This window comes from Oryza brachyantha, chromosome 6 (assembly GCF_000231095.2).
Source record: "Oryza brachyantha chromosome 6, ObraRS2, whole genome shotgun sequence".
Classification (NCBI taxonomy): domain Eukaryota; kingdom Viridiplantae; phylum Streptophyta; class Magnoliopsida; order Poales; family Poaceae; genus Oryza; species Oryza brachyantha.
Window position 1 is genome coordinate 5,405,211 of NC_023168.2, and position 13,336 is coordinate 5,418,546.

At 41.2% G+C, this 13,336-nt stretch overlaps 2 protein-coding genes across 2 annotated transcripts; one reads left to right on the forward strand and one right to left on the reverse strand.

The window, feature by feature from the left end:
* Positions 1 to 6,636: 6,636 nt before the first annotated feature.
* Positions 6,637 to 7,932, reverse strand: LOC102705725. Its single transcript, XM_006655893.3, has one exon. The coding sequence runs from the start codon at positions 7,831 to 7,833 to the stop codon at positions 6,919 to 6,921; it is 915 nt and encodes a 304-aa protein (XP_006655956.2). The 5' UTR covers positions 7,834 to 7,932; the 3' UTR covers positions 6,637 to 6,918.
* A 2,627-nt stretch (positions 7,933 to 10,559) lies between these two features.
* LOC102714021 (ribosomal RNA small subunit methyltransferase G) lies at positions 10,560 to 13,018 on the forward strand. Its single transcript, XM_015838040.2, has 8 exons — positions 10,560 to 10,844; positions 10,936 to 11,137; positions 11,242 to 11,351; positions 11,710 to 11,788; positions 11,865 to 11,932; positions 12,029 to 12,095; positions 12,419 to 12,505; positions 12,579 to 13,018. The coding sequence occupies exons 1-8, from the start codon at positions 10,602 to 10,604 to the stop codon at positions 12,602 to 12,604; spliced, it is 882 nt and encodes a 293-aa protein (XP_015693526.2). The 5' UTR covers positions 10,560 to 10,601; the 3' UTR covers positions 12,605 to 13,018.
* The last annotated feature ends 318 nt before the right edge of the window (positions 13,019 to 13,336 follow it).

Sequence of the window (13,336 nt, forward strand, 5' to 3'; positions counted from 1 at the left end):
TATTTTTATCATGCTTATTTTTGTTTGAAGTAATTTTTTCATGTTTGTTGTTGCAACAATTTGTATGCAATACAATCGCGAATTTGTGATTCAACAATGTTAGGCTTCCATGGTACTTGTGCTCTTTCCTTGGAGAAGAAAATTGGTTGAAGTGCATGACCACATCACACTCTCACTCAGTATCAGAACAGTAGCCTGATGCACACAATACAAGCCACACAACTTGCAACTCGACAGGATTATCAGATTATAAATTCACATTCCAAAGACAGCATTGGCTGGATTATTCGCTTATACTCTGTACATAGTGGTCATGTCACTTAGCAAACAGTCACTGAAACCACAGATTACACATGAATACAAGAAAAATCGATGCAATAAAGATTTTACTTAATGTACTTTTCTTTTTTACAGGATCATTTCCCAAAGACAAGATGAGCAACTTTGTCCAATCCCTGTCTCACATTGCAGGAGGTAGACAGCCACTTAAACATGTTGCATTACGTATTGTTCAATCAAGGACCGAAAGACTTGATGTAACAGCAATAGGGGATAAGAAGATAACTATGTATATATGAACTAGGACCACTGCTGAAGCTTGTACAGGAAAAAGTTGGCTGCATCAACAGCAAAATATGTTTGCATTCATATTCAGTGACTCAGTGTATTGTTACTCTTAACAAAAATGGCACTGATGCAAGCTAAGGATTAGTGTATAGAACTCAATTAACTAGGAGAATTCGAGGAGCAAATGGATAGATCTTTGATGAGCAATTGGATGAATCTTGATATTAAAGAACCCCAAACTGGTTTAAGGATTGAGATCCTTGAGGCTCATCCATATAAACTGCAACCGAAAATACAACTTGTTTAAACACGTGTGCATGCACATAGGAGCAATATGTATAGGATGAGTAAAGTTACTTATTTGGAGCTTTTAAGAGCACTTATATGACTGAGGTAATCATGCAAGGATAAGACTGCAATGCTTGCTGAGCCAGCTCAGGTCTATGCCTAACTTTGATTTGAGAAAAATACATAGGATCACTTGCTTTGGGACAGCCATGCCTAACTAGCCAAGAAAGGCGCTAGCAATCGTTCAAAAAGATGAAGTGGATATCACAGTGAGAAGCAGGCGAAGACAAAGAACAAACAGTTGAGCTGAGCAATTGGTCATGTGAGAACAAGCTACCAAGCTATACTGTACTTGAGAAAAGTGGTCTGGTTACTAATCTTTCAGTAGGGCTGCCTCACAATTCTTGGACACTCCTTTTGTAGCCTGCTGAATTTTTCCAAAGAAGCTACTGCCGATCAACTTATATTTCTGATTTCTGAAGCAACCACCAAACACCAGTAACCTGCAGCAGAAGGAAAATGAACCCTCCTTTCTGCTTGCTTCCCTTGTCCTCCTCACCAATCACTGTGAAGGATTAAATTGTGTTGGGGTAACCAAGCAAGCAATGGAACTTGTAGAAGATTGAAGAATTCAAGCATGCATACATAGGGGTGGGAATGGCCAATGTCCGTGGGTTTTTCCACAATCATATTTAATTCTTAAAAAAAATTTAGCTCAAAACTTTATACAATTTTATTTTCAATCTGTTTTGAACCCGGCCCTTAAATTTTGTAAGCAAATAGTTAGACCCATTACCACCCTTATGCATACATACTGTTTTTATTCAACCTATAAGCCAACAAGGCATGCATGGTAACGATCTGGGCAAAGAAATTTTTTTAGGCTAATATAGCACAGCTTACTGGTTAGCACCGGCCACTAATTCGAGCTTCCATAATCTCAAGAAATACAGTACCTAAGAAGCATAGGATAGGCATAGTGGTTAACTAGGAGTCGCCGAGATGAAATTGGACCAATACTGATAATAAAAATCCCAAGTTGATTTTGGGATTAATATCCTTCAATATCACAAAAAAAATTGATTTTTGTGAACTGGGTGAAGGAAAAAAGGATTGTAGCATTCTCTAGTCGTATCGGGCTTCACAGTTAGAAGCACTGTAATTTGTAAAGGCAAAGTTTGCTACGAAACAATGAAAGTTTGTGTAGGACACCCATAAGGATGTGTTTCTACTGAAGGGCAATGACGACGATGCTGATGGTGTTGGTTGCTGCGGTGAGTGGACCGATCGGTGGCAGTAGAGATGGTATACAGGTAACCGATGGGTAAGATTTACCCAAACGAGTATGGGAATGAGAAAATTTTTGACCCCATGACGGGTATGAGTATTTTAATGATACAAAATTTTACTGGTGGGTATGGATCTAGAATACCAATATCCGATTGGTATTTACCCGTCGCCATTCCTGGGTGGCAGTGGTCGGAGAGCTTCCTAGTCATGGCCAAGTGGGCTGGCCGGGCTAGCACGACCCATGGCCTGCTATGGCACACGGATCGTGCAGCGGGCTGGGCTGCGTCGGCCCATGTGCATGGTCAGGCCATTCCGTGCCGGCACGACCATTCCGTGCCGGCACGACTCATTGTCGGCATGTGGCCCATGTGTAGCCAGGCCGAGGCGGGGGCACATGGCGGTAGGCGGTGACCAGGTGGGGAAATAAGTTCATTTGAAGTCCCTTAACTAGTTAACTTAATATAGTGAGTTTGATTTTTATCTGTGAATCACAGTACCGGATATAATTGAGAACAATTGAGAATTGAGAACTGAGGTTTGGAAGAGCCAGATGTTGGGGTGGGTGGCCTATTTATAGGAAAAAAGATGTCACATTTTTTTTAGTTTGGTTTCATATTTTTTATATGTTCCAATAGTTGTTTTTAGAGTAAAGTTCATGGCCAGTAATCAAACTTATAGCGAGGTACCAGATAGGTCCATGATCTTTCAAAATACACTTTGAGGTCCACAATCTTGTTTTAATGTATCATCACAGTCCAAAACTCATTTGACTCTGTCTAGGCGTCGACTTAGCATGACACGCGGGCATGATTCTTGCATTCTCCCCCTGAGCTTGCCATTTAATCCTTCTCCCACACCCTAAGTGCACAGGCTACCAAACCTTATTATTCACCACCGTTGCTCCTAGGGTTTACTTGCTACGAGCTTCATCCAGGAACAATTCGTGGGGAGCGGCGGAGGGTGGCGGTGAGGTGTGTATTCCATGGCTAACATGACTAGCTCATTGTCATCCAATGTTCGAATGAAAAGACCGGGTTTACCTAAATAATATATATCCATTCATCTTTTTTACAGGGCCTAATACCGGTAGTCTAATACTTAAATTATTATATTATTCAGGTAAAAAATATGAATGGATATATATTATTCAGGTTAAAAAGATGAATGGGTATATATTATTCAGGTAAATCTGGTCTTCTCCTCCGGACATTGGATGGTGATGAGCTAGTCACATTAGCCATGGAAGACGCACCTCACTGCCACCCTCTGCCGCTCCCCACGAATTGCTTCGGATGATGCTCACATCAAGTAAATCTTAGGAGCAACGGTGGAGAGTAATAAGGTTTGGTAGTTTGTGCACTTTGGCTGTGGAAAAGGTATTAAATGGCAAGCTCATGGGGGAGAATGCAAGAATCATGCCCACGTGTCATGTCAAGTTGACACCCGGACTAAGTCAAACGAGTTTTGAACCATGATAATACATTAAAACAAGATTATGGACCTTAAAGTGTATTTTGGAAGATCATGGACCTATCTGGTACCTCGCTACAAGCATGAGGACCGGCCATAAACTTTATTCTTGTTTTTAAATAATAGCCATTGGACACGTGTCACCATTTCATTGCACCAGCCCACGCCATGTGGTTCCATCCGCGCCACCCTAACAACTATTTTTTACTTGAATATTCAACAGTTAATTTTAGGTTTTTCATCATATTTTATTTTTCAACCATAGCTTTTAGATCGTTATATATATATATATATATATATATATATATATATATATATATATATAAAAGTTTATTCATAATTTTTTTAAAAAATTTGTTATTTCACTTTTTCCTAAAAAGTCAAACGACCACCCTTAAAGCCACATTTTGTCTAGAACAAAACGAACTTTTTTCTTGTCAATGACATATGAGATTTTTATAGTGACGAAAGAATCTTATATACCATCAATGTGGCATAAACTAAACATATACTTAACTCAACTCAGTCAAACATATCTAACTTAAGTCGTGACATGGCGAGGCAAATGGTAGCAATAAATCAAATAACCCCTTAGTTGCGATTCTAGGGCCAATTGCTAGCAATTTTTAGCCATCAAGGTTGATCGGTGATGCCCACGATGTCAAGGTCCACTACTTGAGCACGTAAAACCAGTGCAATGACACCATAGACAGAGATGGCAATGGGTCTACTATTTTAACCTACAAAATTTAGCGACTAAATTTAAAGTGTTGAGCGTAAATTTTGTAGATTTTTGGGCTAAAAATATATAAACACCAAGTTATATTATAAATTGACCCAATGCGTCTTGGTCGAGTACCGGCCTTAGCCATAGCAACCGCTGACTACTACAGTACTTAAGGACATATATGATAGTGTAGACGACAGTTGTCTATTTGGCCTATATAGATAGGTAAATAGATAAGTTGTATAATATATTAGTCATTTAGTTGTCCGTATCATATTTAATACATTATTTTTTATGTTTTATATTTGTTGCATGCAACCAATGTATGGAGCTTTTCTCTAAAAAAGATTGCATGTAGCTTAGGAGCATGCGCCTAAATAGTAGACAAACGAAGAAACAACTATCAAGTTTTCCTTAAGTTAATGAAATCACGTAGTATGTTTAATCTAACGTGGATATACATAGACAACCATTGTCTCACCGTTGCACATGCCCTAAAGACTACTACCATACTTAAAGCCTAGTCGTTAAGAGCAAGTTCAATAGTATAGCCAACTACTAGCTCCAATTTATCTATAGCCAATTCAGCCAATAGCTCCAAAACATATACACCATGTCTCACGTGTCGTACACACACTATGTTTTAGAGTCCGTGCTGTAGCTGGCTATAAATCTATAGTCCAGTGCTCTTCTCTCTCATCTCTTATCTCATTAAAATTATATTTATAGCCAACTTATAACCTGCTATTATACCTGTTCCAAGGATAAAGACACTGGCACATCACACAGCCCGATAACGCTATAACAAATACCAGCCACTGTAATGCTTAAAGTGCAGTCTGGAAGTCCAGCCATTAACTATTGAATGCAATTACCTCATTTGTTTTAAAATATATAACGTATTTTTTTATAAAAGTTTGATTAGAGATTACTTTATTAATATATCACTTATATTCTATAAAAGTATAATTATAAGAAATTATTTTTGAATACAAATCTAATAATATCAATTTTGTTTCATAAAAACTATAGTTTAATACAGTAATCTTTGGTCAAACTCATTCTAATAGAGAGTACAATAAATAAGTAATGTAAACGGGCTCTAAAAGTTGTCACGCTATATTTATGCTTACGTGAAGGAGAGAGGAAAGGAAAGAGAATAAAAGTGGGCTACAAATTTACATTCAGCTGTAGCACAGACTCTAAGACAATATATATATGTATAAAAGATAGAACATATATTAATGATATAATATATGTTTATGTGTAACTATTGTATAAGCTGACTCTACGTTAACTCTTTAAGACGGAAAGATTTTAGAGCTAGCAGTTAGCTCATCTAGTAACATTGCTCTAAGGAAACAAAATATGTCCTATATTTGAAAATGTAACAAGAATCAATCTAATTACTGTATCGAAGATCTCACGTCGACCAGAAAGAACGAACACTCTATCCTAAGAGTAAAACATAGCAACGAAATTCCTAGTAGCAAACAGACTATAAATATTACTGTCCGTTCCATACTTTTTTGTTTCAGGGCCATTTCATCCGTAAAATCAATGTGTATGTCTTATATGACTGTCCAGATTCATCAGTATTTATATAAATTTAAAAGAAATTAGAACATCTTATAATATGAATAGAGATAATAACATTTTCAGTTGCCTAATGAGTTGAGAGGTCTCGCTTAGTATCCAACAATTCTTCTCAACATATCGATTGTCTTGTTAACAGCAGAAAAAATAATATCACTATAGACTGAAACAATTGGGCACATCGCCCACAAAAACAGATTATAACTAAAATGAAAATTCAGTCTACTCCCATATTTTTTTAACGAATCGACAAGCTGCCAAATTTATTGAATAGAGATAGAAGCCTACTCCCCATGTTGAATGTTATAAAACTTTTTACATACGTCTAGATTACTCTGTTCACGATGTATATATGTGTAGATTTCTAATGGAGGAGGTAGAAAGACTATGTTTTTATCTATACTACTATAAACATTACTAGTGGTGGCCACCAACCCCTTGTTTTTTAATCTATACTCTATTTTTTTAAAAAAATAATAATAATGAATTCTATATATTAACCATTTGCACTAACTCAACTCAACTTATTATGAGAAGAAGAGAACATTGAAACTAATAGACTTAATAACAAATATATATAACAATTAAAATATGGTACATACAAAAATAATGTTAATAACATGTTATGATATTTTTAAAAAAATTAAATTCAGTTGCCACGTATGAACAATGCGCTAGTGGACTAAAAAGAGAGGTGCTTCAAACGGAAATGTCTGTCAACTTTATTCCCGAAATGGCTATCTGAAACCACAACATTTTGAACATTACACTATTGTACAAGAAGTTAAATCTAATGCACAAGTTAAATTTCATGTATGAAGATCAAATCGAGCAAGATCTCTGCCTCATATATGGTGAATTCTGAAGTAAAGCATCAAAACTGAACATCATACTGAAAACCTCATCCTGCAGCAGCTTGGCAGATATCTTGCTTGGTTGGGCTATTATACACCGAAAATCGCCGCGATTGCAACTCCCAATCACTTGGAATCCGAAGCTTGCACTGCGATCTCGTGATGGGACGCCGATCCATTCGCCACCGGCGTTGCTGAATTGGTGATCCTTTCATCGTCTTCTTTCTCTTCGTCTGAATCCAACGTGAACTGCGAACGCAGCGGCGTCCCCTCCATCTGCACCTCCTTGCTCAGCATGCTGTACCCGCTCGGCGGCTGGTTTGTTTTCGAGAGCGCGGCCGCGTACGCCGCCGCGCCGGCCAGCACGAGCAGCGCGAGGTGGCCGTTGAACTGCAGCGTGGCCGCGGAGCGCGCGCGGTGGTAGTCGTCGTGCGTGCGGCACTTGATGGTGTAGTCGACGCGGCTCTGGGCGTGGAGCGCGCACCCCTGCGCGACGGCGCTGGTGAAGAAGGAGAACCCCATCTGGACCATCCAGGTGCCCTGCAGCGCCAGGCCGGCGGCGCGCGCGAGCCGCGGCGGGGCGGCCTCGGGGGCGTGCGCGGCGAGCAACGTGGCGCCGAGGCAGACGGCGATGGGGACGAGGAGGAGGTCGAAGTAGCGGTTCTCGATCCCCGCCGCGGTGGAGGGGCGGCGGTGTGCGAAGAGGAGCAGCTCCTGCGCGAACGCGGCGGCGAGGACGAGGTCGAGCAGCGCGGGCGGGAGCGGAAAGCGGAGCGGCGCGAACGGCGCGAGCGCGTAGAGGAGGAAGAGCGCGGAGGCGGCGAGCGTGGGGAGGGAGAGGTGGTGCGCGGAGACCAGCGCGGAGAGGAGGCAGAGCGCGGAGGCGGCCCCGGCGAGGAGGTGGCGGAGGTGCAGCGGCGTGGAGAGTCTCCGCGGCAGGAGGGGCAGCGGCGCGGCCGGGAGGCGGAGCGGGAGGCACTCGAGCGCCGCCAGGGCCAGGAGGCCCAGCCCGCCGGCCGTGTACGCGAGGAGGCCCGGCATGAGCGGTGGCGGATCTCGTGGGGTGGCAGGTGGCGATCGGATCGGCGAGGGGTCAGTCAGCGGTTGGGGGAGGGCAGGTGGTTGGCGACGGGAGGGGAGGCCGGCTCTGTTGACGAACTCTCTACAGTGAAGACGCAGACGACAAAAGCAGCGGTCTCGCTCGAGGAATGAGAAAATTGGGAGCTGCTCAATTTCAACATAAACCAGATGAAACGGCAACACTTCCCGGTTATAATGGTTAAAATTCTAGAATTGAACATTTTAAATATTTTTATATGTTATGATAGTTTGGATTACATTATGTAATGATGAGAGGGTTCGATGGAATGGAAGAATGACTAATTGTTGAATAAGTCCTATAAATTGAAGGAATAAGAACATCTCAAATAGCAAACTAGAAATTAAGTCCTAAAAATTCTGTATTGGAGGTCTTCTAGAAAATAATAGGTCTACGAAATATCTCCTACTCCAATAGAAACCAAAAAATTAGGTCCTAAAAGTTGGTCAAATCAACCAAATTAGTTCAAAGATCGCGTCATTCTCTTCTTTAGATCACGTCGTTCTCTTCTTTTTTTTTTATTTCGTCGCCCCTTGCATATATACCACATTGTCGCCCCTGCTTGTTACATACCTACAGCAGAGGGGCAACTTCGACGGCTTGCGGGCGACGTAGATGGACAGGAGGATGTAGGGAACCGGCTGCAAGGAAAGTTGCGACGCTGACGACCTAGAGCAGAGGCGGCGGAGGAGTCACGGGCCGGCAGCAGATAGGATGGAGTCAGGGTCGGCAGAGGAAGCGATGTCGGTGTACACGAACCAAGGGGGATTGCTGGCGTCGACGAGCGGAGGGGGCTAGCCGGCGATCTACACAGAAGAGGGTGTCGCTGGTGTCCTATAGTAGAGAGACCGAGAGACGGACTGGAGGTGGATATGTTGGGGGCATAGGCGCTTGTCGATCGTAGTGGAAGAGAGGGAAATTTTGCCGTGGCTAGGAAAAAAGGGCGGCACTGACGCTGACACTTCCGCACGTCGTACCCGTGAAATTTTTCCGTGGAACAACTGATTGGGAGCGTCGATTGCTTCCCCAAATCTGGTTCACTTTTGGACTACAATTGGGACTGTGAATATTTTATGAGCCAGTTTGGACCTCCGTTGGACATCTATTTTTAATTAAATAAAAAAATCCTTTTGAGAGTCTGTTTCATGCACTATTAGAGATGCTATAAGCATATAAGCTACACAAGGGGAGAGATCTTCTGAGGAAAACTCAAGGTGACGAGTAAGATGAGCAAATTCATCTGTAGAAAAAAACAAATGAGTTTGACCTCTATGGATTAATTTTTATAAATACTACGTAGCTGGTAGGAATAAAATATATGAAAATTAAAAGAAAATCTTCTTTTCCAAGATAACATGAGACTTTACATGCGCTCAAATCTTTAAAAAACAACGCCAATAATTTTTGTGTGAATTCTTATTTCTTCACTTCTATAGGTTGAATTTATACTAGCCCTGAGACAGGTTACATTGGTTCTAAAACAAACACAATAAATAGTTAGCAAGTAAATATTGAAAACCATGGTTTTATTTCATGGTTTACTTTTTTTTTTCTCTTGCTTGGCTAGCTCGAGCATTCTCGTGTAAAGAGTCTTATAAAGGTGGGTTTTTATATACTTAAACAATGATATATTATTTGTTTGGAATCAAGAAAATGCTAACAAGAACGTATATGCAGATCCCAAGAAATATTATTTCAATGATAAATAAAATGAATAAGGGCAAGTACAATAGTATAAATGATTATTGTCTATTTGACACACACAGACAGTTAAATAGACAGCTTGTACAATGACTTGTCTATTTGTTTGTCTGTAAAACATTTAATTTATTCTTTGACACATAAATCAAGGTAATCAATAGTACCAGCGAATAGACGAGACGCAGCGTACAACACAGTGCTAGTGGTGTCGGTTTGGCATTGTAGCACGCACCCCTACCGTCTCTTCGCGAAAAGACAATGTGGTCGTTTGTTAGATGAAGTGGGGTTTTTTTACAAATTTCGTAATATACAGACGGTTTAAAGACAGACGTTGTACCCTAATGCACAGGTATATTATGAAAAAGTTCGTTTACATGTTAAGCACCTACATTATGGACTTATGGTTAGGCACTAGCCATTGACAGCCTCAACCATCTCATAGCCATGATAGCAGCTTCGTAAATCTTAATATACCGCTTGATATGACGATACAGCCAAACTGTTTAAATTATAAACATAGTAAATCCTAACTTGAGGTCTCATCATTTGTCAAATCTGATTTATAATAAAATTTATGTTAAAACTATGGCGAACAACTTGGATTCAATCTGTTCAATTCAATCTGTTGATTATCTTCTAGCTCTACCACAAATTTTGTTAGTGCCTCCATCCCATACGTTTTATCTAATTATTTTACAAAGGTGACAAAATATAGGAGGTGATCATTTAAGTTTTGAAAGAAAAAGTCAGACGATATATTCATAAATAAAAAATAATTTATAAATAAAACTTTTATATACATATACAAAACTAAAAAATAAATTATAATAAAAACCTTAAAGTTAATTTTTAAAATTTTAAATTTTGGCTTAACGAGCAACGACCAAAATATGGAGGTGGTATTCGGTTGACGCAAAGGCCAACAAAAAGGCAGCTCCTTGACACGTCACTACCTGACCCAAACAACCCCAATCCCATCCCCCGCCGCCGCCGCCGCCGCGCGGGAGAGATGTCCCTCTGCTTCTGCAGCACCGCCGCCGCCGCTGCCGCCGCCACCCGCCGCTTCCTCCTCCCTCGCCTCTTCCTCGGCCGCCCCCACAACCAGGTCCGGACCTCAATCCTCCACCCAAGGACCCACACAACCGCCGCCGCACGGGCCAACCCCGCCGCCTCCTCCTCCGCCGCCAACCTCTCGCCGTCGCAGCAGCGCCAGGTTGCCCTCTACGTGGACGCTCTCCTCGACTGGAATCAGGTCCCCCTCTTGAAACCCTTCGGCCGCTCGCTTTTCAGTCGCCGGTGAACCCACCCCCAGCAGCTTACGCGGCCATTTGGTCGGTGTTCAGAGGATGAACCTCACCGCCGTCACCGGCGAGGACGAGGTGATGACGCGCCACGTGGCCGACTCCCTCGCCGTGCTGCCCCCGCTCGAACGCGCGTACCGAGCTCGTTGCGCCTCCGGCGGCAGCGATGCGGACGGGATGCGTCTCATCGATGTCGGCTCCGGTGCGGGGCTTCCCGGTCTCATCCTCGCCGTTGCACGCCCAAGTAAAGCGATTGCGTTTCTTCCCGGATTGATGGATTGATAGAGACGACGATGTTTTCACCTTTGATGATTAAGCTGTTGCAATGCGGATTCCGTTTGTTTTCAGGCTGGAAATTTACGCTGTTGGAGTCGATGCGGAAGCGGTGCACGTTCTTGGAGCATGCTGTTGAGGTCATGGGGTTGTCGAATGTGGATGTGGTGTGTGACCGTGCTGAGGTAACAGCTTTGTTTGCGCAAAATACGTTGCATCGAATTATGATGATTTAACATCAAATTGTGTATTTGGTTGCATTGTGGAAAAGTTTTGCTTCTAATATAATTTTAATGGTAATCTACCAAATTAATGACAAATGGACATCATGGACGTAGGGGATTCCCCCCCTTTTTTTGGTATAAAAAGGGGTGTCATTGAAATTTCTCAAACAGGAAACATGCTGTGCTTCATGGTGAATGTGATTTGGTGCTGAACACATTCTTAACCATTACCATATCATCCATGAACCCCCATTCTAGTGCTATGATGTGTCGATGTCTCTTCTATATTTTGACCACTTAACATTGCCTTATAGGACAGAATGTTGGCCAAAGTCCTGATTTCCGGGAGGCATTTGATGTAGCAGTTGCAAGAGCAGTTGCAGAACTGAAAGTTTTAGGTAATTAACCCTTAAATACTTTTCTTTTATGAGTTCACTTATAGAAATTAAGCCTAGCCTAGTATTCTCCTTGTAGCTGAGTACTGTCTCCCATTGGTTCGTGTTGATGGTTTATTTATAGCCGCAAAAGGACACAATCCCCATGTAAGTATTTTGGGTATTGGTAAGTTATTGTGCATTCCAATAATACCATACTATTTATAAGTAATGCTACTTTATTTTTGTCTTTTGTTTGGTCAGGAAGAAATAAAAGGTGCTAAAAGTGCAGTACATAAATTGGGCGCCTCTATGCTTGAAGTATGTGATGGTATGTTATGCTATCTGGTTATTATTATTGTTAAAGGCACACATTTTCCCATCCTGCATGATATTCGGATAACAACTCTCGAAAGATCTTTATTTGTTATTACTAAAAAAATGTGGACTACAATATCCATATTGTTTGGAGAGCAGACATAATTGTTGACTTGATCCCTCTGTCCCTCTGCTAATTGATAAATGGTAAACTAGTAATATATGTATCCATGTTTACCGAAGGTGGATGCTTTCTTTGACCTGGTTGCTTTACTGATTCATGAGTATTGTCATAATCATAGACTCCCAACTTCTTAACCCTATATCCATTCGCAGTTGAATCTGTGGGACCTCATGGTCAGCGAACAGCTGTTGTGTACTTAAAGGAGCGCATTACGCCAAAGAAATATCCACGGCATCCAGGTACTCCTAAGATGCAATCATTTGATAAATTTATAATTGCTGAAAGCTGAAAGATGCAGCTGGTGCTATCCAGGTACTCCTTCCAAGATGCCATTGTAAGAAGCGTGTTCACATTGCTGTAGACTTACAAATTACAATAGCCAAATGCTGAAATCTGTGGTTGGCCTCACCCGAATGACATCGGCTGGAAGAGGGTTGTTCATGAAGCATGAAAGGATTATCATTATCCCACCATCCCGACATCAGTTATTTTTCTGATGCAACTTGTACTGTACTTAACTGAATTAGACTGACAGACCCTCTGTTGATTTTTTTTAAGTGTAATAATTGTTAGGATTGTCACTGTAACAAATAATTGTAAATGTTGCAGTAGAAAAATAGCTTGAACTCCTTGGTATTACATCCTTTTTCATTGAATATCTCGGTATCTTGTGAACAACAAAAGAAATATATGTTGTCTTGAATGGATGTAGAACGAAGTGTGGAGGAAACGTAGACTATTAGAACAGTATGATAGAGCCAAGTTTTCATCTGCTACGGCTCAAATTTGTTATTATGAAATTCGTTGTTATACTCCACGACCCTGTCAACATGTTTCTTGTTGGTTGAAAGTTGAAATACAGCTGAAACAAGTTTTTCTCTTTGTTCGAGATTAACACAATATAAAATTGGGACAGTTACAAATTTGCTACTGGTTTAAAATGTTATTGCAAAACTGCCACTAGAAAAATTATAAAAATACCACTAAAACTGTCATTCGAGTGGCATCCTTACCATTTAGAAAAAATCAGTGGCAAATTTGCAAATGCCCCTATAAAATTATACTACTTA